This window comes from Lutra lutra, chromosome 16 (genome assembly GCF_902655055.1).
Source record: "Lutra lutra chromosome 16, mLutLut1.2, whole genome shotgun sequence".
In the NCBI taxonomy this organism is placed as follows: domain Eukaryota; kingdom Metazoa; phylum Chordata; class Mammalia; order Carnivora; family Mustelidae; genus Lutra; species Lutra lutra.
Window position 1 is genome coordinate 43,089,424 of NC_062293.1, and position 23,857 is coordinate 43,113,280.

Genomic DNA, 23,857 nt, shown 5'->3' on the forward strand with positions numbered 1-23,857 from the left:
GAAGGGAGAGAGAGCGTGCGCGCGATGAGATGAGAGAACAGACTTCAGCCCTCACAGAAGTGGCGCCATCCACTGCATATTTATGACCCTGCCGGAGAGCGGAGAGCGAGTGAGGGGACCGGCGGGGGGAGCTCATGGTGGAGGAAAATATGAAGACAAAAAGCTAAGCTGCTCTGGTCCCTTGGCAGAAAGCAAGCACGGAAACAGAATATAAAGCAGGCTGGCTCCGCGGTGCCCAGAGAGCAGGAGGGGCAGGCTGGCGGGTGGGTGGGGGGAAGGCACCCGCCCCATCAGCTGGCCTGGCAGCCTGGCAGGGGCCTCCGAGGAGCAGCCGTGGCCTGCCCAGGGCTGCTGAGCATGCGTGGCTCCAGCCACCGAGGCTGCCCGGCCCTGCTCTGGGCCGTGGGCCAGGACGGGGGTGCACCCACCTCCAGCCTCTTCACTTGGGTCCTCTCGAACTCCAGGCGGGTCTCCAGCTCTCGGATCTTAGCTTCCTGCCTGCTCACCAGGGACTTGTCCACCATGGATTGTTCTAGGAACTCCACTTGGCTCTGGAGGGCTTGGAGCTGGGGGCAGGGGCAGGAAGAGAAGCAGGAACTGAGCCCTGAAGGAGGGCGCAGAGTCTGGGCCCGGTACAATCACCATGGTGACCAGAAGGCTGAGGGAGGGAGGGATGGGTGCCCAGGGGAGGGGGAAGGATGGGGCCCTGAGCCAGAGGCATGCCCCACCTGGCCCAATGCTGACAGATTTTGCTCTTTGGAGAGAAAGGGAAAAGCCAAGGACCAGAGAGGGAATAGAAATGTGAAGTAAGGCAGCTGAAGCCAAAATGTCTACTACGGTGTTATGGCTCCCGGCCTAGGCCTCCATACACATAGACACTGTTCCGTGGATTACTGATGAGCAGGAGGAGCGTCTGTTATACTGTGAGCTTGGGGGCTTGTCCGCACATACAGCCACCCTGCACCCTCTTTCTACCAAGGGAAACCCTGGTCCCCACCTTCTCCTGCAGCTCCTGCTTCTCCTTGTTGGCTTCTTCTAGCTGGGCCTGGAGATCATTCATCTGCGCTAAGTCCCGCGAGGCCTGGGAAAAAGGAGTGAGCATTGATGTGGGCTGCCCCGGGAACACAAACCCCAGCTCGCCACACGCCAGGTACAGGGCTGGGGCTCACTCCCAAGACAAGAGGCATGTGGGGCCCTTGGAAGAGGACCACGGGGACGGCGTCTGTGGGGAGGGGCGTGGTGGGGCACCTGAGCCACGGCCGCCTTGTGCTTCTTCATCAGCTCGTTCATGTCCTCCTGGTCCTCCTCCAGCCGGCTCTGGATCTCATTCTTCTCACGCTGAAGGCGGCTCAGCTGCTCCTCCAGCTGGACGGAGGCAAGACCGATCAGAGGGCATCAGGCCTCGAGTGCCTAATGGCACCTGGTGGCAAGTCTGAACTTCCCCACGTGGCCTCCAATGGGCCGGGGGTGACAATGTGGCCAGGCTGGCCAGGGGAGCAGGGTCCAGACCCAGGGGCACTCAGGGAGCAGAGGAAAGGCTGTCTTCAGGGCACAGGCGGACCCTGGGCTAAATGACAGCTGCTTCCTGGCAGCTCTTCGAAGGCTAATGAGAAGGCAGAAAAGGTCTGCCCAGAACAAACGACCCATCGTCCTGGCCCTAGCAGTCTGTGCTCTAACCTGCACGCACTCTGCCCCCTTCTGGCCTCAGGGAAGGACCCCTCGAATGTGTGAGGGTCCCTTGGCTTGGATTCTCATCTCCCCTGGGACGGCCTGCTCCCGGGCCCTCCGGCCCCACAGTTAGTCCACTCCTGGGGGGAGGGAAGCAGACAGCCAACAGCAGCTTCAGGAAATGAATGAATCTATTAGCCTGTAATTCCAAACCAAAATGACTGCGTTGGCTCCTTCTCGGCCCCATCCATCTTGTTACTGGGCTGTGGGGAGCTGGGGAAGCCTCCGCCAAGAAATTTATTAACTTGGATTTAAATAAAATGGTGATTTTATAACAGCCTTTTTTAACACAATTAAAGAATTTGAATTACTCACCTGAAAACTGCTGAGGAGCACAAATGTCACAGAGATAAATCAAGCCCGGGAGACTGGCATCCCTCAACAGACGGGTGACCAGATGGGGGGTCTGTGGAGCCCAGAGCCAAGCCCAGCCTTCCCGCTGCCCCATTCCCTGCCCAAGGAGGTACTGGTGCCCGTATCCCGGTAATGCATTCCCGGCTGATGGATGGGCCGCGGGAGAGGTAGGGAATTAAAAGGGAAGCATTAAATAAGAGCTCTAATTAGCTGCCGCTTGGGCTTGTCAGTGGGCTGGCCAGGGGAAGGGGAGGGAACCGGAGCCATCCCATCCTCTTATCGGTGCTTCGGCTAATCTCCAGGCACCTGTTTACATCCCTCAGCCACATTAGCTGCCTTTATTTATGGTGTCGGGGCCTGTGGCCAAGCTCCCACAGGCAGGTGGTTAAACAGGGAGATGGGCCCTTGTTGGCTCCCTCTTCCACCTCACCCCCCTTCCTGGGCCTGTGCTCTGAGTGGGGAGAGGCAAAGGAGGGGAGGCCCACTCTCCCTGCAGAAAGCCCTGGCGTCAAGGAATCGGGCTGGGGAAGGGCCCTGTCTGTCCCCACTCAACTCTCCCTCAGCCACCCCCGCCCCCAGCCCAGCCCACACCCCCTGCTCCTCACCGCCGTCTTGGCTTTGGCGATGTCATCAATCTGCAGGTGCAGGTCTTCGATCTCCACCTCCATGGCCTTCCTTGATTTCACGGCTGCGGCACAGGTGAACTCGGACTCCTCCAGCTGGACACAGGGCCGTCCCCACCCCAGGGAGAGATGTCAGCCAGGCCTCAGGGGCAGGAGGGCTGGACAGGGTTGGGGGGGCCTTGCAGGGGAGAAGGAGCCCAGCCCTGGCCTGTTGGGCCAGCACGCACGGGTGTCTCCCAGGACAGGGATGGCAGGTGTGGGGACCCATCCACGCCATCCTGGGGCTTGGCGGTCATGCTATCTGGTACGCACAGATCCTAGAAGTCTACAGCTATGAGTGGCTTCTCCCCCTCCCATTACCTTCCTTCTCAAGGACTCAAGAATCCCTGGCAGGGGAAGGGAGGGAGAGAAAGAACTAAAATCATAGGCGTGCGATTGCCCCTTGGAGCTGACCACCCCCTCTCTGTCCAGACACCTGGTTCTTCAGCTGGGCGATCTCCCTCTTGCTGGGGGCATTGTTCTTCAGGTGGTCCAGCATGATCTGGGCGTCCGCCAGCAGGGCCTTGGTGCGCTTCAGGTCCTTCCGGAGCCGCTTCTCGGACTCCAGGTCCCTCTGGCTCACCTGGGCGCAGGGCAGGAGCTGGGGCTCTGGCCTCCCCCACAGAGCCTCTTCCTGTCTTCCCCATGCACAATCTTCACCCCTGCCCTTATTCTAGAGCCCCCCGAAACGCAACAGTGGAGGACGTGCCGGGCTCAGGCCAGCCGGTGAGAGAAGCCAGGGTGGGCTCTGCGTGGTAACCACCCCATTCTCCATGTGCTGACAGTGGGCTCCACAGAGCCTGCCCCTGACTCCCGCCCCCTGCCCAGCTATGTATCCCTGAAAGTCACCTCACTGAGGCCGCGCCCAGCCAGCAGGCTCCGCTCACCTGGTCACTCAGCGTGGCGAGCTTGCTCTCCAGTTCCCGCTTCTCTCTCAGCACCTTCTGCTTATCCTCGTACTCCTCCTCAAGCTGCACTTCCATTTGCTTCAACTGGAGGGCCGTGGGGACAGAGGCGCGGCAGTCCCTTCAGTGTCCGGTGCCAGCCGGGCCCCTTCCCTTCTGGATCCCTCCTCCGCCTCCCCCCACCACTGGGGAAACTGGGAAAACTGTGGGGCAGGCTGAGCAGATCCCAGAGGGGTCAGACCCCGAATTCGAAGTTCCCAGGGTTTCAAAGCAGCCTGGGAGGGGGAGGAGGGATGGCAGGCCGTGCACCGCAGCCCCACGCAGAGTGGAAGGCTTCATTCCAGAGTGGGCAGGCCAGGCCAGCCTTGCTGAGTGCCCAGAAAGCAGGGAGCGTGCGTCCCTCAAAGGACCAAGCTTTCTCCATAGTCCCTGAGGGCACACATCCCAGCCAAGGCCAGGATCTCAGGTCCAGAATGGCAATGGATGATAGTGTGGCTCAGGGAGGGAACCAGAAAGCCCCTTACTTTAAAGCAGTGATGGGGGAGGCAGGGTTCGTCCTGGACACGCTGAGTGCCCGCTCCCTTACCTTCTTCTGACATGACTGCCGGGCCTCCTCTACTTCCTCATCCCGACTTTCCACCTCCTTGGAATGGGTCTGTCTCATCCGCTCCATCTCCATCTCTAGACGTAGCTTGGCCTGGAGGTGATTGGTGGGGGAGGGGAGGGACCGGGTTCCTTTCTGAGCAGTCCCCTGCCCCCTGCAGGATGGCTCTCCCTGGGCTCAGGGGCAGGGAGTTTCTCTGCCCGCACTTCCCTGAGCTCCTACCTTGCTCCTGGGGCAGCCGGCTTCCCCAGAGAAGCCAAACCCCCTCACTAGATGTCTGACACTGGCCCAGAGCAGGCTGCCAGACATGGGGACAGTTGGGCAGCTTTTCCATCTGGCCATCAGGCTCTAGCTCTCTGAACTGACACGGTGGCTCAGCGGCAGGCCGGGTGGGCATGTGGCCTTCTGGCTGCCAGGCATCCCGAACCCCTCAATACTAAAGCTCAATCAAGATTTATTCAAAGCAGGACGAAAGCTTAATTATTTTCACACTGTGTCTGGCAAAGATCAGGTGCTCCCTCAGCATTTTGTGAGTAAGGGAACGAAGGACTGACGGCACGTGGGAACTTGCCTTCCCCCGCTGCCCCCTCCACCCCAGCTACCCCCTGGGTTAGCTGTGGGAATGGTGGGGCCCCCCTTGGGCAGACTCTGCGGCACCTGCTCCAGCATCTGGATGGTCCCCGCCTGCTCATCCAGCTCCTCTTCCTGATCCTTGACCTTGGCCTCCAGGTCCCGGAGCTGTTTCTTGACCTTGGCCAGAGAGGCTTCATCTTTAGACTCTTGGGAAGAAATATCCTGGAGTTCGGCCTCCAGGGAGACCACCTTCTGGGTGAATCCGGCAATGTCCATGTCTTTTTCCTGGAACGAAAGAGAAGATGATGCTGGCCTGGGACCAGCTCTTGTCTGGGGGTGGGAGTGGGGACGGGGGACGGACGGTGGGTGGCCCACGCACCTCCAGTTGCTGCTTCAGGCTGAAAGTCTCAGCGAGGAGTGTGTCCTTCTCCCGCTGCAGCTTCTCCCGCTGCAGTTTCTCCCGCTGGGCCTCTTCATGAGCCTGCGAGAGCTCGCTGTCGAACCTGTGAGGAAGCAGGGACAGCCAAGGTGACCCTGCCAGGGCAGGGAAGAGTCTGGGTCTCCAGCACCCAGAGGCTGCCAGGAAGCAGGGCCACGGATGCAGACAGGATGCAAGCAGAGGGGGACTCCTTACACAGCCCAGAAGTGGGAGGCAGCGGTGAGGTGGCACCCAGGCTCACAGGCCATCGAGGCCCAGTTGGCCGCCTGCTCTGGGATGGGGAGCATTTCACTGAGGTGGTCTAAAGAGCCCTTATACTAGGTGAGCTGAGGAGGGGCCCACAGACTGCTTCTGGGGAAGCAGTGGACAGGCTGCTCCAGGGAAGAGGGGGACAGGCTCTCCGTTGTTGTCTTAACTTTCTTCTGTTTCCACAGATCAAAGAATGTGGGACCAGGGTGAGGGCAGAGTGGGCTCAGAGATACGTAGAAAGGGACGCCATTGCCTCATCTAACTCACTTTCCATGGTTCCACTTGGCTACTCCAGAGTGGCAGCCGGCTCCAGCCCCTACCTCTCAGTGCCAGCCCCTGGCCAGGGCCATGTGGCCCAGCAGTACCCATGTCCCCCCCAGGACCCCATCCTCTGCCAATGGAAGCCAGCTGTCCCACCATGCCCAGCCTGCAGGTGCTGGTCCCTTTCTTGGCTCCTCTACCTCCCAGCCTCCTATTTCCCTGCCCAGTGACTCTAAATAAGGAGCAAATTGCTGAAATTCCTCTTAACACCTTCCCCGAATAGCTAATAAGGTTCCCTTCGAAAATACTGAAAGACTCCCTCCCCACCCAACCCCACATCAAAAAAAAAGGGTAAGCAAATTCCGGGCAGCTGAAATGAAACCTAATAAGTTGCCCAGCAGGGAGTGCAGCGAGTTGGTAACTAGGCCAGGCTGGCACTGCCATGGCGGGGGTGCTTGGGAGAAGGGGTCCCACTAAGGGTGAATCGCCTCTAGTGAATGGGGGAGGGTAAAGGCGGAAAGACACAGTGCTGGGAGGGAGGAATAAGATCTCCCAGCTCCTCTCACCGTTGGCGGGACCCAGTTGGGAGGACAGCAGAATGCCCAGGAAGCTGAGGGTAACTCGGGGTCACAGGAAGGACTCAGCTCTGCCCCGCTCACCCCCAGGGTCATGGGTGTGGGGCTGTCCCTTCACGAAGGCACCTGGGGCCTCTGCTGAGAAGCCCTCCCCTGCAGAGGGCAACCAGGCACTCTTCCCACTCCCTGGGGCCCCCTGCTGTTCCTAGGGTGTGTGGGTTCCCCGGTGTAGCTAATAAAGGCGTCCCATTTCCATCCCCAGCCGGGGAAATTAATTTAGATTGGATCTGATCCTGTGAGGGCTGCCCCCCTCTTTTGTGTCATTACCATAATGAGATGGAAGTGGCACGGTAGTTCAACAACATTAGTCAGGAGAGTGCGTCTGTGTGGCTGAGGTGAGTGAGACGTGGGGAGCCGGGTGGGGGCAAGGGGCAGGGAGGGGCGAAGATGCTTTCTGCACGGGGCCTGGTGGGAGCTTCGTCCTTGCTGGGCCCAGGCAGGTTGATGGGCACACACTGCAGGGAGCGGGTCCGAGAGCCAAGGCCTGAACAGGCCTTCAGTGGGGACAGGGCCTGAGGGCTCCTCCGAGGTCAGAGAGAAGCCTGTTTCCATTCTAGGCCAAGGGACCATGCGGCCAAATTCAGGCCATCCTTCCTTCTCCCTTCGCCCCCAGGAAGTCTCATGTGTGTCCGGGGCAGGGGACCCACCCACCTCCTCTGCTTCTTCTCCAGCTCGTGGTTGCGGACCTGCTGGCCCTCCAGGTGCAGCTTGGTGTCCTGCAGCTCAGCTGTCAGCCGTTGGCACTTCTTCTTCAGTTGCTGCAGGGCCCGCTGGCTCTCGTCGCTGTCTGCCTGCAGGTCCCCGAGCTAGGGTGTGGGCGGGGTGCGGGGTCAGCAACAGAGGCCGGGCAGTGGAGAAGGGGAGGAGAAGGAGGGAGGCGAGCCAGGGAGAGATCCAGGGATGAGGGATGGAGTCTGCAGCCCGAGAGGCTAACCGCCAACCCCGCCCCAGTGCTCCCAGGGCACCACGCCCCTCCAGGGCCCCGGCCTCCAACCCTTCCACCAGCCTCACCCGCCTCTCCAGCTGCCTCTTGTTCTGCTGCTCCACCTCCAGCTTGTCCTCGAACTCCTGCTGCAGCCGCTTCTTGGTGAAGTCCACCTCCCGCACGGCTCGCTCGTACTTCAGGCGCCACTCGCCACCTGTGGGGGTGGGGCCGGCAGGGGAGGACTGGGCTGCTGAGAGTCCTGGACAAGGGGTGGAGGGGGAGAAGGACGGGACGGGGAGGGGCAGCAGGTGGCATTAGCCAGAGGGACTCAGGAAGGTCTCTGGAATGATGGCTTCCCCCCAAGCCGGGGAAAGACTAGAGAAGGTGTGTGACTGTCCCTCCAGGGACCCGCAGACCATGGCCCTCGGACCCTGTCCTTATCATGGCTCTCGCAGACCTCCACGATAATCCCTTGCATTTCCTGGCACCTCAACTCTCTTGTCTATTACTGTAGCCTTGGCCCAGCTCCAGGAGGGAGACAGGCCGGGGCCGGGGCTGCCTGGGGGTGGGGGTTGGGGGTGGTATCCGAGCTTGCCGTTCAGGGCCCCCTGAGCTCCTGGGCCTCAGACCCACCTGTATCATCATCGTCCACCTCCCCGTTGATCTCTGCTGCCCGGATGAGGCGGGCCTCCATCACCTCCATCTCCATCACCTCCATCTGCTTCTTCAGCGCATCGTACTGGGTCTGCGGAAGGGAGGCCTGTGAGGCTGCCAGCCCAGCCCCTCACCCAGGCCCAGCCAAGGCCCTGAGCCATGCAGACCACGGGCACGTGCTTACCCCAGGCGGATAGGGGTGCCGGGCCACCCGTCCCCAGGGGGTAGCAGATGGACGCCAGAGTGCAGTGGTAGCTAGCACGGCGGTCTCCACCCTGGCCCTGTCCTCACCTGCAGCTCCTTCATCTCCTTCTCGGCTCGGAGCCTCTCCGCGGCCTCGGCGTCCAGCAGCTGGGAGGCGGACTCTCCCGTGTTACGTTCATCAGTCAGCTCCGATGTCAGCTCTGAGATCTGAGGTTGGGGGGAGGGAGTCACCACCAGTTGAAATGCCTGCCTCACTCAGCTAGAACCCCGGGGGGGCGGGGCTCATGGACCTGGCACCCTGCATGGGTGGGCCAGTAGGCCTGGCCCTGGGAGTCACTGACCCGGGTCTCCAGCCGGTCATTGTTGAGCCGAAGCTCGTTTCGCTCCTTCTCCACCTTCTCAAGCTTGTTCCGCAGCTGCTGGATCTCCTCCTGGGTGTAGGGAAGAAGGCAGACTAAGCCAGAGGCTCTGTAAGAGGTTGGGGCCTGGAATCTGCACTGTGGGGGTAAATGAGGCTGGTGAAGTTGTAGCCAGGACATGGGGAATAGGGAACCTCTGCCTCCCAGGGGCTCTGATCCTAGACCCTTCCCCAGATGCTGAGGATGCCTGAGATTTTATACCAAGAGGCTACCCAGCGGCTTAGCCAGCGCTCCAGAGGGATGCCTTCTATTTGACGGGCATTGTTCAAGGACATTGGCTCTCTGGACTAAATAAAGAGTACTTGGGAGCCCAGGACGAGCTGGCAAGACTTTCTGCCCACATGGATGAACTAGTCCTTTTCCTTCGACTAGGCCCTTCCTGAGCCGTTACGTACGTCTTTGTTCCGGATCTGTTCCTCTGACAGCTGTACTTCGATGAGGGGCCGCACCGTGGTAAAGAGTTTCCACCAGGCCCAGTCCTTCACCCCTTTGTTCTTCTTAATGTTCTTCTGCACACAGCGAATGGCCAGGTCCTGGATCTAAGTTGGGGTGACGGTGGCGCACACACAGCTCTCAGTCCCAAGCCCAGCCAGGATCGCCCCTCCCCCTGCCCATCACCAGCACAGCCACAGGGCTGCTCCTCTGGCCCCCTTAACCCCGGTTTGAACACTCCCTGTGCCCCCCAACCCCCACTCCCAGCCTCTCCCCAGCCCTCAGAGAGTGGGCGGCCAAGAGCTCGGCCCTGGGAGCACCGCACTGGGCACTAACCGCTCTGGCGTCATTAGGAATAATTTCATCTGCTTTATTTGCTGCCTGATTATTTCCAGCACCCTGGCCTCGATGTGCTATAAAACCTAATCTTGCTGAAACACAAGAGGCGGTGGTGCTGGCTGTTTTATGGACTTGCTAATAAGAAAAGGAGTCGCTGACACAGCTCCTTAATCTTCATGGAGCAGCCTAGGAGCCAGAGCCCACCTTCGCCTAGCCACTGCCCCCCACCCCCGCCCCATGACCGGGCCGTGTAGAACCAGCACGCTTGCTGGCACCAAGGAGCTGCCCATCCCCCACCCTGGCCTTGGGCATGGTGGCCCTAGGAGGTCCCTGCTTCTTCTCTCCCAGGTGACAATAACTTGTGGTCCCAAGACCAGCCTCTGCTCCAGCACCTTCCCTTGAACCCCCACCCCCACCCCAGGAACTCCACTTCGCTGTCTAGGCCAGGGAGTGGGATGGAGATACCCCAGAAACAGCACCTTTTTCTTCTTGAAGTGCTGGCGGGCCAGGTAGCCCCTGCAGGCCGCCTGGAACAGGGTTAGGTTCCTGCTGGTTTGTTCGTCCCGCTGCTCCTCCAGCCGAGCCAACGTGCCGGCCCGGAAGAACACCTGTGGGGAAGCGGGCCAGATGGAGGCGGGAGATGGGCTGGGGGCGTAGGACACCAGCAGGCCTGGGAGGTGGCCCTCAGCCCCCAGGGAAGAACCTGAAGATCCAAGGGAACAAGAGAGGAGGGAAGGAGCAAGGAGAGGCCCCAGGAAGGCTAAGGGAAGAGGGCCAGGCCGGGCCGGGGGGGGGGGGGGGGGGGGGGGGGGCTGGGGAGACTTTTCCGGAAGAGGAGGAGGAAGGTGGGAAATCTAACTTCAAAGAGAGATAAAAGGAGAGGGAGGGCAAAGGGAAGGTATCTGTATCTGGGGCAAGAAGGAAATAAAGCAGCTACAGTCAAATGGGGACAGGACAGCTCTTAGCAACAACCTCTTTCCCCAGGTTTCCTCCCCCCAGGACTGCCAGCAACAATGTCCGTGCCCCCTGTGCCCAGAGCCCACTGAAGGGCCCAACCACAGGTGCCAGCTGCCTGGGATCAGGCCAAGTAGATGGTGGTGAAAGTGTGTAAGGAGAGAAAGGTCCAGAAGCCGTGCGCAGAGAAAGGGTGGGCCCCCCCCACTCGGTCTCCTCTCAGACAGCCTCCTCTTTCATGTGCCAGCATCCCACCCCCACACGGCTCATGAAAACGCCAGGGGGGGTGGGTGGGGGCCGGCCCAATCAAGGGACCTGTCCTACAGGTTTGGGGGCTGGAGGGCAGACAGGAGAGGAACCAGCTGGGCGCCCCCACAGCCAGCATTTCCTCTCCCTCTTTGGTGCTCAGAACTGGGGCTGGGTAAAGTGTTCTCTGCTAAGAGAAGAAGAGGGGGAAAATATACAGGTGAGCGAAGACTCTGGGATCCTCACAGAGGGCAAAAGGACACCTAGGCATGTGCTCACCTCCACCTTGCCCAGAACACAGAAAATTCCCTTCTGTGGGTCAAAGAGCACGGGAAACACTCAGAACCAGTCTGTACAGTATCCCCAGGCCTCCCTTCAGGGGAGAAGTGGAGAGAAGGCCTACACTTCCTGCTGAGAAAGGTTTGCCTCTGGCGACTCCACAGAAACCTAGTCCCCTGGGGCTGGCCTAGGAGAAAGCCAGCGTCAGCAAACGCTTGCTTCCCCAAATCCCTGCCCTCGCGCTGGGTGCCCAGGATCTCCCACGGGCCTCAAGCCCTAGCTGAGCCTTGATTTCTCACAATGTGTGAGCCTGAGATTCCACCCGGGGTGGGAAATAACCAAGTCCCGCCCGGAGGCGGACATAGGGGCTCATGGTCAGGGCACATAGCTGGTCTGACTGAGGCAGAAGAAGGGAGGCAGAGGGTTAGGGGCTGGAGAGTGGCCCCCCATTCTCACTGCCTCAGGGTGAAATGAGAAAAGATGGCCTCAGGGCTGGGGCAGGGAACCTGAGGCCTCAGTCATGCAGCTCTACCTTAGTGGGGTTAGGAATCCTTTTGAGTACTGGGTGAAAGCTTAGGGCCCTGTCCTTCCCCAACAGACACATCCATACACATTTTACAAATGATACCAGGAGGCCCTCAGGATCCTCTCACACCCTGCCTGAACCCTCAGGGTCCCATGGGCTCAGACTGTGACCCCGTCCTCCGAAGCAATATGACGAGCTCTTGCCAGCTCACCAGCTGGTCCGACCACAGCCTAGAGGCCCTGAAATTGCTCTCCCAAGTCAGATGTGAGCAAATATCCCACTTTGCCCCTAATGTCTCTGTGAGCGTGAGTGGGCCCTGGGGCTTGCCCACCTCGGCCTGGCACGTGGGACGAAGCAGTGGGGCTGCGAGGGTAGCTGGGAAGAGGACCAGCCTAGGCAGGCCCTCTCCTGCCCAAGACATGCCCTGGAGGAGATGACACCCCCATGCCAGCCAGCAGCAGCCCAGCCTGCAGGCGGGGGAAAGGGGGGCAGGAGCCCGCCCAAGACACCGAGATGCTTTGCTTCAGCCTCGGTCTGCAGGCTTCCCAGGGAGGAAGCTCAGCCAGCAGCTCCCGCGCTGACAGAAAGCCCGGGATGAGGAGAAGTGGAGTCAGGCACAGCAAGAGACCAAAACCAGAAAAATGACACAGAAAGAGCAAGCCCACAGAAGACCCAGAGAACAAGGAAAGAAACGGAAAATGACAGAGCCAGGAGCTGCCAGGGCCAAAAGGAAAAGGGAAAACCAGCGCAGACAGAGGCAGACAGGAGATGGGAAAGCAAAGGGGCGGGACTGTGACTCAGAAGACAGAACTGAGAGAACAGAGCGGACAAGCGACACCAGGTCTTTTTTGCGAGCATCTGTGTCCCCGCCACACTCCCCATGAGGCCCCGGCACCCTGGGCTCCCCCACTCCCTGCTGACAGGTAAGGAGGTTCGGAACCCCCTCCCGGGCTCCCAAACGCCCCCCCTCCCACCCCGGCCCTGGGAGCACATACGTGGATGCCACCCGTCAGGCCTCCCAGTCTGAGGAGCGAGAGGTGAGCAGGGCTCCTGCCCGTGGGAGGGACGCTTGCCTGGCCTTTGGCGTGGAGTGATGTGGCAGACTGGCACCCGGGCACGGGCGTGCCTGCCTCTTAGACACCACGTTCCATTCAGGTGAGGAACTGGGCTTGTGGGCAGGTGGTGGCAGCACAGCCTCACAGCGTCCTGCTTGTTCTGGGACCCTGGCAGCCCAGAGGGGTGGGGGGGGGGGAAGGGGCGGGGGCTCTGGAACTCTCCGCCTGCTGCCTTCCTGCTTTGTCCAGCTTTCCTCCCTTCTGTCTTCCCCACTCCCCACACCGGGACTCAGGCCAAGTTCAGGGCCACCTTCCAATCCACTCCGCCTCCCAACGTCACTGGGGTGTTCAAGGCACCAAATGAATGGTTATTCAGAGGGAGGGAAGTCAAGTTTGCTGCAGAAGGGGAGGGCCAGCTGTTGGGATAAGGGCGACCAGAGAGTGAGGGCTGGGCCCTACTAGCCTCCTGCAGCGACCACTCACCCGGCTCAAGCCCATGCAGCAGCTGCTCTTCTCAAGGTCCAAGGACTCCAGAAGCTCCTCCACCGCCTGCAGAGAGAGGCCTCTGTCAGGGAGGCCAAGGGCCTCCCCCATCTCCGCGTCGGGCTTCCTTGGCCCAGGCACGACTCCTTCCCCGGCTTCTGCTGAGATAATCTGTTAGTCATTCAGCAAACGCTTTTGGTGGGCTTCCACAGAATCAGGCTGTAGCGATTCCTGGGACGTAAGGATGACTAGGAGAGCAATAAGCTGTCTTGTTCGGGAGTGAGATAAGTGAATTAGTGAAATACACAGAGGAGGAGGCACCGAAGTCAGGCAAGGGATCATGGAAGGCATCCTGGAGGAGGCGAGATGTAGTTCATGCTGTCTTCAGTTACAAGGAAGAATTAGCCAAGGTCACGGAGAGGGCATTTCGGGCGGAGGAACAAGCAAGAGCAAAGGCATGGACGCACAAGGCAGACAACGTACCGAGGAAACCAGGCAGTTCGGGAGGGAAGGGAGTAGGGCGGTTAAGGTACAACTAGAAAGGTGGACAGTAGCCCATGTGCGCTGAGAGGCCCTGGAGGGGTCGGTCAAGCAGGGACACGATTGGATTGGCATTTTCCAGGGATCCCCACTGGCACATGGGGGCGGGGAATGGATGGAGACCCCTCAGGCACCTACTGGAGGGATTCACAGGAGAGGAGGCTAGAGCGTGACCCAGAGGGAAGAGAGAGACTGAAGTGCCGGGCATGTGAAGGAGAGAGCGCCTGGCACCTTCAAGTGTGAGGGGGTGGGGCAGACAAGGGGGAGGAATCTAGGGACACTGCATGGAGGTTTCTGACTTATGTAGCTGAACAGAAAATGGTGCCACTCTCCAACGTAGGAAATGGAAGAGTTAGAGTAGGTTGGGGAGGGGATGGAATCCATGTGGTCTGAACACGTGAGTTTGAGATGCTACAAGGCACACAGGTAGAAAAGTCCAAAAAGCAGCAGATAGAAATGCACAGCTGAGGTTCAGGGGAGAGGCCTGGGCTACAGGTATTGATTTGGGAGTTGTTAATACACATGTGGTAATTGAAGTGATGGGTGTGAATGAGGTTGGCTGGGAAGAAGTTGTAGACTAGAAAGCACAGACGGCCAAGGACAGCGGCTCAAGGAAGAGAGAGACCTTTACTTCAGGGGCAGGTAGAAGAAAGGACGCTCAGAGGGACAAAGGCAAAGCCAGGAGTGGCAGCAAAAAAGCTCAGCAGAGAACAGAGTTGTCAAGAGTCAGATGTTGCCAAGAAGCACAGTAAGGTGGCCATTAGCTCTGGCAACATGGAAGGTGGTGGGCGAGAGAAGACCGGGCCCAGGGTGTCAGGGCCGGGTTCCACTAATCTTTCCACTGGGAAGAAAAAGCCAGCGGAGGAGAGGCTGAAGGAACAGGAGAGAGAAAACAGTTAGCACGGAGAGAGAGGGCTTTTGAGGAGCCCTGGGTAATGGATTCCAAAGCACAGGAGGAAGGGACTGGATGAGGGGAGGGACACCTCTCCCACCGAGACAGGAGGGCACCCAAGGAGAAGTGTACAGAAGGAAGAGGAGCCTTGATTTTATTATCATTTAGAGGCAAGGTCAACTGCTGAGCAGATGACCTGGGAAGGCAGGGTAACAATAGTAGGGAAGGAGCTTGGAACAGGGGCTGGGGAAGGATGGGTCATTATGAAAAACTTGCTGGGCCACATCAAGGGCCCAGTTGAGGCTGGAGACCATGAACCAGTAGGAGTTTGAGTCCATCTGTTGTATAATTTTCTCCCCTAGCCCTTGGGAACCCTAGACGGAGGAGTGCAGATGCCCGGAGGCTGGACCTTCAGTGTGGGGGTTGGGCAGGGCAGGTGCTGTGGGAGGCGTGGGAGAGCTGAGGGTGATGAGGGCCAAGTGACCGGAGGGCTGGAGCAGGGCATCGAGACTGAGTGGAAAAGAAAGTCAGAAGGAAATGGACAGAGCAGAGAAAATGCGGTGGGGTCCAGAAGTAAGAGGTCTCAACAGGGTCGAAGAGCAGGTGTCCTGAGACGAGGAGAGAAGTGAGGTGCTCAGGCAGGAGGCTGTGGGCAGGGGAGGCCATGTTGGAATTTAAGATTTCTGAGGTGAAGCATTTCCAGGGGTGACAAGGTCCTGGGTGTAGCCGTGAGTGGGAAGCTGGAATAAAGGTCAGTGGTCAGAGAGAAGGGTGCTGTGGGGTGGGTCATCTACATGTACACCAAGGTCGCCCAGGACACTGGCAGTCCTGGATGGAGAGAAGTTTCCGAGGTGTCTGTGAATGTGGGTCTGTGACTCAGGAGGCAAGGCCCAGGGGCTACCCAGGGTAACATCCAAAACACTAGTTCTTATATGCCACCTGCGGGACTTCCGTAGATGATGACGAGCTCACTAGAGAGCAGAGACCCCCAACTCTGGCCTCCAAAGAGGGTGGCTCTTCTCCAATCCCTACAGTCCACGCCCCAGGCTACCTTCTCCCGACCGGCACAGCTTGGTGGCCATGGGCCCCTGTTCTGACCCTGGGTGGCCAAAACCAGGAGCCTGAGCAAGGGGCAGCCCGGCTCTCTCGAGGGGACAAGGGGTAGCTGCTTGGAGGGGTCTGGGCAGAAGGAAGGGGGTCCAGTGGGGCTTCTGGGGCCCAGACCTACCCGCCTCTCATCCACCACAATGTAGTTTCGCCCGTGTTTCTTGGTCAGGTGTGGGGCCAGGACATCGAAGCGGCGGCGGAACTCAGAGAACACCATGTGGTCCGGGTAACCTAGAAAGAGGGCAGGGTTGTCCATGTCCTGCCTGCTCCTGACACGCCAGGTGGATGCTGGCACCCAGGTCGCAGGACAGGACAGTCATCGGAAGGGGCTGAAGCTGCTGGGGGAGGAGAGCCTGGGGCTGGGGCAGGCCTGGGAAAGGAGGGTGGGGAGAGAAGAGGTGGGACCAGGGACAGGGGCCTTTAGGACAGTTCGGGCTGCCCTCCTAGGGGACTGCAGGGCTACAAGGGGAACAGGTTCCTTTAGAGGGAAGCAAGCGCCTTGTCAGTGAGGTGTGTGAACAGAGGACACGGCTGCCCCCTTGGAAGGAATGTCACAGGGAAGAAAGATGCTTTCTAGCCTCCAAGTCTATGACTCTGCTATACCCAGAGAGAACACTGTCTTCAGGACTTAACAAGCACAAAGAAAATCAGGCCATAGAGAGTAGCTGAGAGGAAAAGTACATGGGCTTGGGGTTGGAATCCTGGCCCTGGCTCTTGGCACTGTGTGACCTTGGACAAGTCACTCAATGTCTCTGACTCTTGCTTTCCCCATCTTTCAAAGGGGGACCTGCTGCTTACTCTGCACGGTAGTCACGGGGTTTGAATGAGAGAATATGTGGAAAGCACGGCTTGGCTCACGTGGGTGCTCAGTAAAATGCTCCCTTCTTTTCCTCGGTCCCTTGAAGCAGGATACAGAAAGGGTGCCCTTCCTGCTCCCATCCTGACCTTGAGCCCTAGGCCAGGTGACTCGAAGACTTCTAGATTCTCTTTTCCTGAAGAGCATTACCTCCAGCAAAGACCTACCTATTGCATAGGTTTGAGGCTGGGGTAAGGGTCAGATGGCTTCCAGCTTGGAACGAGGTCAGGATGGTGGCCAGTAGGAGGTCACCCTGAGCCACCTGACGGCACCAAAGCCAACAGGAGAGAACCGAGAGATCTGCTCATGCACACTCACAGAATTTCAAACCGAAAAGAGGTCTTAGACCAGATCCAACTCATCTTTCAGGCCTGGGAACTAAGGCCGAAGAGGAGGATGGCCAGGCTTGCTCAAGTTCACAGAGGCTGCAGCTGGAGGCAGAGCGGGACTCCAAACCTGGGCTCTTGAGAGCCTGTCGGGGGCTCGCTCTGCTCCACCGGCCTCACTAGCTCTGGGAAAGCCTCCAACTGGGAGATGAGGCTGATGCATGTGCCCGATAATTGAAACAGGAGGCGGGGGCCGCGGAGGGGCCAAGACAAAGTGAGCTATTGATTGTATCTGAATTGCAATTAAATTGATGGGCCAGGATAGCAGGTCTGGACGCCTGGCATCTTAATTAATCATCAGCACTATCGATGGCGGCTGGGGGCTGGGCGAGCAGAGGGGGGCCTGTTGTTGCTGCCGGCCTCATCGATCTGCTTGTTTGAGTAAAGCACATTGATTTTGGTTCAGAGCGGTAACAATCTGGTTTTGAAATAATAAACACCAACTCCATATCCAGACGTGGGGACAGGTCGATGGTTTATTTTTGGTTTAGTTTGAGCAGGGCAGGGAGCCCAGTCTGTGGCTTTGGATGAGAAGGAAGAGTGATGGTGTCCGTGGGGATGCCTCAAGGGGACCTGGCTACAGGCAGGTGGGACCCTGCCCGTTCTCCTAGCAAAGGAAACAAGGGCAGAAATCCGGCAGCCCACAACCTCCCAGGCAAATGAAACCTGACTCGAGAGGCATGAACTCGGAAGCTGGTCTGTGTGGGTCAGATCTCACTCTGCTACTTGTGAGCTGTGTGACCTTGAACAAGCTGGTTAACCTCTCTGAGCCTCAGTCTCCTCTTCTGGAGATGGTAATGGTACCAACATCTCAGGAGTATTATGAGGATTAACTGAGGAACATGTAGGGTGAGTTCAGAATGGGTGCCTGGTTGCTATAAATATTTTAACGAGGTTGAGCAGTGGCCCCTTGAACAATGTTAAGTTCCAGCCCCCGTGCAGTCAAAAATCCAAATATAACGACTGATAACCTGCTGCTGACCGGAAGCCTTACTGATAACATAAACAGTCGACGGACACATTGCTGTGTGCGATGTGTGGGACACACCGTATCGTTACAGCAAAGTAGCAAATGTTATTAAGGAAGGCAGAAGGAAGAGAAAACACACTTCTCGCACAGCACTGCACAAAGCCAGCGTCTAGGTGGACCCATACAGCTCAAACCCGCATTGGTCAAGGCTCGGCTATAGCTGTCACTTTCTCCCTTTCCAATCCCTCCTGAAAAGGGTCAGGCTGACCTTTCTTGGGAATTTTAAGTGCCTCAGAAAGATCTAGCCCCTCATTTCTCACTGTGGGGGCGGGGGGGGGGGCGGAGTATGGCCCAGCCCACTCTCGGAGGTAGTTAGCGCCTCCAAGCGGATGGCTCTATGTGGGCACAGGTCTGCTGCTGTGGGCAGAGCAGAGAAAGGGGAAGAAGGGGTTGTGTGGAAGCCGCCTGTGGGGAGGGGATGAAGAGGACTGGAATACTGAAGGGAAGGGAGAGGAGGAAGAAGGGAGTCAGCCAGGGTGGGAAGAAAAAGAGAAAGGAAGAGACTGGGCTGGAGAGAACCCCCGCCCGCCCCCCCACCCCCTCCCAGAGAAGAGATCTAGGACCAGCCCAGACACGGGAGGGTGCAGTACCCCTCTAGCCTGGCAGGTCACATGTGGAAGGTGGGGAGTGAGAGAGCAGCTCTGGAAGACGGAATTAGGAGCAGAGAGGGACCCTCCCCACCTTGGCGGTACATGCGCATGGCGTCCAGCAGGCGGGAGCCCCGGAGCTGTGCACGAAGCAGGGGTACGTCCAGCTGCAGAAGTCCAGCCTCACAGTGCTCTCCTGAGGGCAGGTCCAGCTCGCTGCTGCTGCTGACCCGGCGGGAGGCTGCAGACCGGGGTTCCCCGGCCCAGCCCTCTGCTACAGGCAGGAAGCAATGCACAAAGTGCAGCTTTGATTTCTTGATGGTGTCAATGAGGGCGTCCTGCCAAAGGGAAAGAGACAGGCCTCAGTGGCTCCTGGTGGCCCGGCTGGTGCCCAGGAGAGTGTCTCCGCTCCTTGTAGGATGGCAGGCGTCCCGCCGCTGGCCGAGATGGGCCAAGCCTGGACAACTCCGCCCTCCCGAGGCCTGAGGGGCCGCTTAGGCAGTGGCACTGAGCAGAGGACCCACCAGCAGCGATTAAGTCCGGCAGGGAGGGATGCTGAGTGGGTACCGGGTAAGCCAGGGCTCCCCCAGAATGGCTAGAGGGGCCCCGAGAGGGCCCTGGGGCCTAGACTGGCACACTCACCACCTGCAGCTTAATCTGGATGCATAGTGACTTCTTCTTGACAGCCGCCATGCCCGTTGTGAAGGTCTTCCGCATGCTGGTGGCCCGGCGTAGGGCCAGCTGCGAGCCACCCTCCAAGCCAGCAATGGAGCCCGACAGCACCGTGGCGCTGCCCGCCCGGCCCAGAAACAGATTGCTGATGATTTTCCTACCAGAGGGGGAAGGGCGAAGGAGGGAAAGAAGTCACTTTGAGAGACTAGGAGAGGGCGGCTTCCCTGCTCCGAGGACACCCCCAAGTCCCCCATATTGCCCTGGCTAGGGGTCTGGATTATGTGGCCTAGGGCTGCATGCCCCACACCCTAGGGGAGGGGAATCAACAAACAGGAAGAAGACAAAACCATGGTCGGGGGGCAGGAGTGTGACCTTCTCTTCTCCATCACCAGGGAGGCCAGAGGTCCAGGGTGCCAGGAGAGATTAGAGCCCAACGCCCTCTATCATACCGTATAATCTGTGTATGACATCTACTGGTTGTTATCTGCCGCCCCCCCCGCCCCCAATTGGGCAGCGAGTTCTGTTTTATTTACTTTATTATATTTATTTATTTTTATTTTATTTTACTTTATTTATTTATTATATTTATTTACTTTATTTGTTTTATTTACTGCCATCTGCCAGGTACCCAAGAAAAAGAGTAGGCGCCCAATAATTATTTGCTAGATAAACAAATGGATGACGGGCCTTATGGGACTGAGGGGTTTCTAAGGCTACTCCTGCCTTCTTTTAAAGTTTTTATTTATCTTATTTTTTTTTAGTAAATTTCTACACCCAATGGGGGCCCGAACTCATAACCCTGGGATCAATAGTGGCATGCTCTTCCGACTAAGTCAGGTGCCCCATTTTTTAAAGTGCTTTTGCGGGGCGTCTGGGTGGCTCAGTCAGTTAAGCATCTGCTCAGGTCCTGATCTCAGAGTCCTGGGATCGAGCCCCGCATTGGGCTCTCTGCTCAGTGGGGAGCCTGCTTCTCCCTCTCCCACTCCCCCTGCTTGTGTTCCCTCTCTTGCTGTGTCTCTCTGTCAAATAAATAAAAATTTTTAAAGTGTTTTTGTTTTGTTTCATTTTGTTTTGTGTGTTACTCCTGCCTTCTATGAAGAATGGGGGGGTTGCTATTCAAACTTCAAACTATAGGTCCCTCTAACCAGGCGCATCCCACTTCTACTCCAGGAGGCCACCCCCAGGCTCCCAAGACCACTTGGCCCTGGCTGTTCCCTCTCCGGAAACCAAGGCCATCAACCCTGCTGGTGAGGGGGCCTCTGAGACCAGGAAGCCCAGAACCAGCCCCGGGGATGGGACGTGGGCAGGGTGAGTGGCGTTCTTACTTCTGGGAGTCCTGCAGGAGCCGGGGTGCATTCTGGGTGGCTGGGTTCTGTTTGGTGTAGCTCAGCCAGCCAGCCACGTTGTACTCAACCCAGTTGGTGCCATGGCTGTGGCCCAGGAGGAAATGGTGTGGCTTGCTGCTGCGCAGGAGTGGGCTTTGGCCTGGGGGTGGGAAAAGGAAGGGTCAGATCGTCAGGGCACAGGCCCTGAAAAAGCCCAGGGACTCAGTGAGACCTTCTGGGCAGTACCGTCTCAACTCATAAAGTGGGTCCTCAGGAGAGGAAGCCAAAGAACCCTCTAGGGGTACTACCTACCTTTTTTGTCGCCTTCCTGGGGGCCATAGTAGGAGAAAAGGCGCTCCAGGAGGGCATCCTCGGTGGCCCCTGGTACCAGTGCCTCCTCCTCCAACAGCCAGAGCAGACCCCTTGCCTCGTCGGTGCGTGCCAGCGAGCGGACCTGCAGAGAAGTGAAGAGAAGCCACCGTGTCCCAAGGAGCGCCCGGCCCAACCACAGGCTATAAACTTGCTACACCTGCGCACAAGTACACACCCCGCTCCCAGGTCACACCCTGTGGGGCAGCTGGGCAGTGAGGGGGTGAAGGGAGCCGGACGGTGTTAGAGAGAGAAGCCCACAGCAAAATCTCCCGCCTAGGAATTGTGTCCAAAGTCACCAAAGGCTAAAGGTTTCTCGTGAACCATCCTCATCCTCTCAGAAGTCACAAGGGCTGTGGGTGAGCCCAAGGCATCGCCTCCCAGGCGGATGAGATGAGATGAAGTCTGGAAGGCCCCGGGCAGGGGGCATGGGCCAAAGGAAGCTGTCAGCCAGCAACGGCTGTGGGGTACCCTCGTCCCCCAAACAGGGAGGATCCCAAAGAGGAGGGCTTTGAGCACAGGTGGGACTCCTGCAGGGTCAGAAACTCAAGTGCAGGAATGGGCGGAGTCGGGGTGATAGCAGAGCACTTGTCCCCAGCTACAGGGAAGGGCTGCCTGTCAGCTGCAGCCAGCCGCTGTCCCGGAATAACACTGGCCTTGTAAACCCTCCAGCTTTTAAGAGGATTCTGATTTCAAAAACCCCATGCAGGCCACACAAACCAGGCCTGGGGCTGCATCTGGTCTGAGCTGCCTTTTCCATGACATTTCTAAGACTTCCTTGAGCAAGGATGGAACCTTCCTTACACCCCATTCCTGCCTGGCCTTTGGGGACCAGGGAAACAAGAGAAGTAAGAAAAGTGCCATTTCCCCCTCTCTTTGCACCCAGTTGCCTGCATCTTCCCCCCACCCCATGGCTGCCTGAGGGAGTCAGTGTGACTAGCAGGAGGAAGCAGAATGTGGGCAAGGATGGACAGGAAGCTAAGGTCCAGAGGGTCTGGAGCTGCACGGCAGGACCAGGCAATGAAGCCATGGGACAGTGAGTGGCAGACGCCACATCCAGGGGCTTCTGTCCCCAAAGGTGCCAAGGTCCCTCAGACAGGGAGAGCAAAGAAGGGAAGAGATGGCCAAGTCCCATCCAAACACACTATCTGATACACTGTCCCTTCTAAGCCACATGGACTGACTCCCCACATCTCTTGGGAGTGGCAAAGGCTCTCAGTAGAGGCCAGCATGGAAACCCAGATGTCAGGAAAAGAAAAGCCAGCTTCCCTTAGCAGGGACATGGAACTTGGGCACTTTAAGTACTAGTCCCAGGGGACACTCACTCTCCCTTGGGCCCTACCCCCTTGTTAGCACAGCAGGGCCTGCCACAGGGAAGAGGGAGGAGGAGGCAGGGGTCGAAGCAGAGGATGGGAGCAGCAGCCTAGCAGGAACACCAGTTCTCTAGTAAAGTGCCTTCTGAAACTTCCCTAACTGAAGATGTCAGCAGAAGCCAAGTGTTCATCAGGCCAACCGGGCCCCCAGGCAGCAGAGTGCCCAAGATCCCTGTCCAAAGTGTGACAAAGCCTGTTCCTAAGGTGGAGGGGTGAGGGGTGAGGGCTCCCATTTAGAGCTAGGCACAGATTCCCTATTTGCACAGACTCCTCACCCACTCTGCACCCATCTTTTGGGGACAGCGGGAGGGATGACTCTATCCTCTGGGTCCAGCCCAGCTCTCACCACCAAGGGGGAGACACCAACTTCTGGCAGACACACGTGAGGCTCAGCCAGGCACAGGACAGGGGCACAGGACAGGGGCTGAGGCTCTCACCGCACCAGGGCAGAAAAAAGTGCCATCGTCCCGGCCAGACCGGCCAAGCAGCAGCAGCTAACAGAGCGGTGAGGGCTCGACTGAGGGATAGGGACAGACAAGAGGAGGAAGGTCAGCCCAGGCCCTCGCTACAATTCCTACCAGGGACTGATGGGAGGCTTGGTCCACAGCTGCCACGGAATCATTCACAGTGGGCTCCAAGTCGTCAAATGCCAGCTCGATGTTCTCCTAGGAGGGAAGGGAGAGAAGTTGTGAGCGCAGGCCACTTGTAGGGTGCAGCCAGTCCTATGCTGAAGGCCAGGAGGAGGCGCTGGGCCAGCTAGTCCACCCTTCCATCCCTCTCTGGAGCTCCTCCCCTCCATCAGCCCCTCTGATAAGCGTTTACCACCTCCCAAGACACCGCATGGCCTTTCTGGACAGCTAAAATTCGTTGAAGCTTCTTTAACATCGAGCAAAAGTCCCCTATTCCTGCTACTCGCACCTGTTGACGAGACTACACAGAATAAGCCTACTCTCGACTTCACACCGTCATCCTTGAAACACCTGGAGACAGCTGTCATTTGCTTCCTGAATCTTCTCTCATCCAAGATAAATATCCTCCCCAGTTGATTCATCTCACCTGCCCATGAAGTAGGATTTCTAGATCTTGTCCCATCTGGGACACCCTTCTATGAAGGGGCTCTACATAACCAATCACCGTCTTAAGAGATCGGGAGCCAGGGAAGGCCTGGCTGGACCCACATGGACGCAGGAACTGTGGGGTGGCAATTTACGGGGCCTAGGTGGGTACCTCGAGGGTGGGCAAGGAGGGGTTCTCAGGGCCCCAAGTACATCTGCAACTTCCTGGAGAGCAAACTCTCTACAAAGGAAGGACGCAGTCTGAGGCAGGACAAGACTACCGCTGCGGCGTGCACAGGGAGACAGAAATGACAGAGAGCAAAAGTGGGGAAAGTGGGGCCTGCCCTCTTCACCTTGTCCTCCCTGTGGGTGCCAGGAGGCTGAGGAGGGGGCGGGGGTGGGAGGGGGACATCCGGCTGAGGCAAGGTCAGTGTTACCTCCTTGTATCTTTCTAACTCCTGCACAAAGGTGCGCTCGTGGAAGAGTCTCTGCAGCCGGTCCTGGGCGTAGTTGTGGCACAGCTCCTCAAAGGATGCTCCGCGGGTTGACCCACCCTGCTCCGGGTTCTGGAAGCCTGGAGTATCCACAATCATCATAGAGCAGAGCGAGTGCTGGCTGGACTTGAGAGCCCTTCACAGGGAGAGACTGGGTCAGGCCTGGCCGGGGCAGTGCCGCCAAACAGGCTTCACCGGTCTGCCCGTGGCACCCAGTCAGACCTCTTCTGCCCCAGACAAATCTC

At 58.3% G+C, this 23,857-nt stretch overlaps 1 protein-coding gene across 14 annotated transcripts in view; it reads right to left on the reverse strand.

Moving 5' to 3' along the window:
- The window catches only part of MYO18A (myosin XVIIIA), a 94,604-nt gene that overhangs the window by 15,240 nt on the left and 55,507 nt on the right, over nucleotides 1-23,857 (reverse strand). For all 14 annotated transcript variants that reach the window (XM_047708599.1, XM_047708597.1, XM_047708598.1 and 11 more), the window contains 24 exons: nucleotides 23,556-23,748; nucleotides 22,642-22,728; nucleotides 20,634-20,775; nucleotides 20,322-20,481; nucleotides 18,967-19,153; nucleotides 18,419-18,662; nucleotides 15,587-15,696; nucleotides 12,927-12,992; nucleotides 9,863-9,991; nucleotides 9,008-9,151; nucleotides 8,535-8,624; nucleotides 8,281-8,400; nucleotides 7,969-8,080; nucleotides 7,422-7,549; nucleotides 7,062-7,216; nucleotides 5,206-5,329; nucleotides 4,911-5,111; nucleotides 4,236-4,346; nucleotides 3,632-3,736; nucleotides 3,181-3,327; nucleotides 2,688-2,801; nucleotides 1,249-1,365; nucleotides 998-1,081; nucleotides 429-566 (listed from right to left, as the gene is read on the reverse strand). In XM_047708599.1, coding sequence (XP_047564555.1) covers nucleotides 429-566; nucleotides 998-1,081; nucleotides 1,249-1,365; nucleotides 2,688-2,801; nucleotides 3,181-3,327; nucleotides 3,632-3,736; nucleotides 4,236-4,346; nucleotides 4,911-5,111; nucleotides 5,206-5,329; nucleotides 7,062-7,216; nucleotides 7,422-7,549; nucleotides 7,969-8,080; nucleotides 8,281-8,400; nucleotides 8,535-8,624; nucleotides 9,008-9,151; nucleotides 9,863-9,991; nucleotides 12,927-12,992; nucleotides 15,587-15,696; nucleotides 18,419-18,662; nucleotides 18,967-19,153; nucleotides 20,322-20,481; nucleotides 20,634-20,775; nucleotides 22,642-22,728; nucleotides 23,556-23,748 — 3,208 coding nt within the window. The remainder of the gene's footprint in view (nucleotides 1-428; nucleotides 567-997; nucleotides 1,082-1,248; nucleotides 1,366-2,687; nucleotides 2,802-3,180; nucleotides 3,328-3,631; nucleotides 3,737-4,235; nucleotides 4,347-4,910; nucleotides 5,112-5,205; nucleotides 5,330-7,061; nucleotides 7,217-7,421; nucleotides 7,550-7,968; nucleotides 8,081-8,280; nucleotides 8,401-8,534; nucleotides 8,625-9,007; nucleotides 9,152-9,862; nucleotides 9,992-12,926; nucleotides 12,993-15,586; nucleotides 15,697-18,418; nucleotides 18,663-18,966; nucleotides 19,154-20,321; nucleotides 20,482-20,633; nucleotides 20,776-22,641; nucleotides 22,729-23,555; nucleotides 23,749-23,857) is intronic.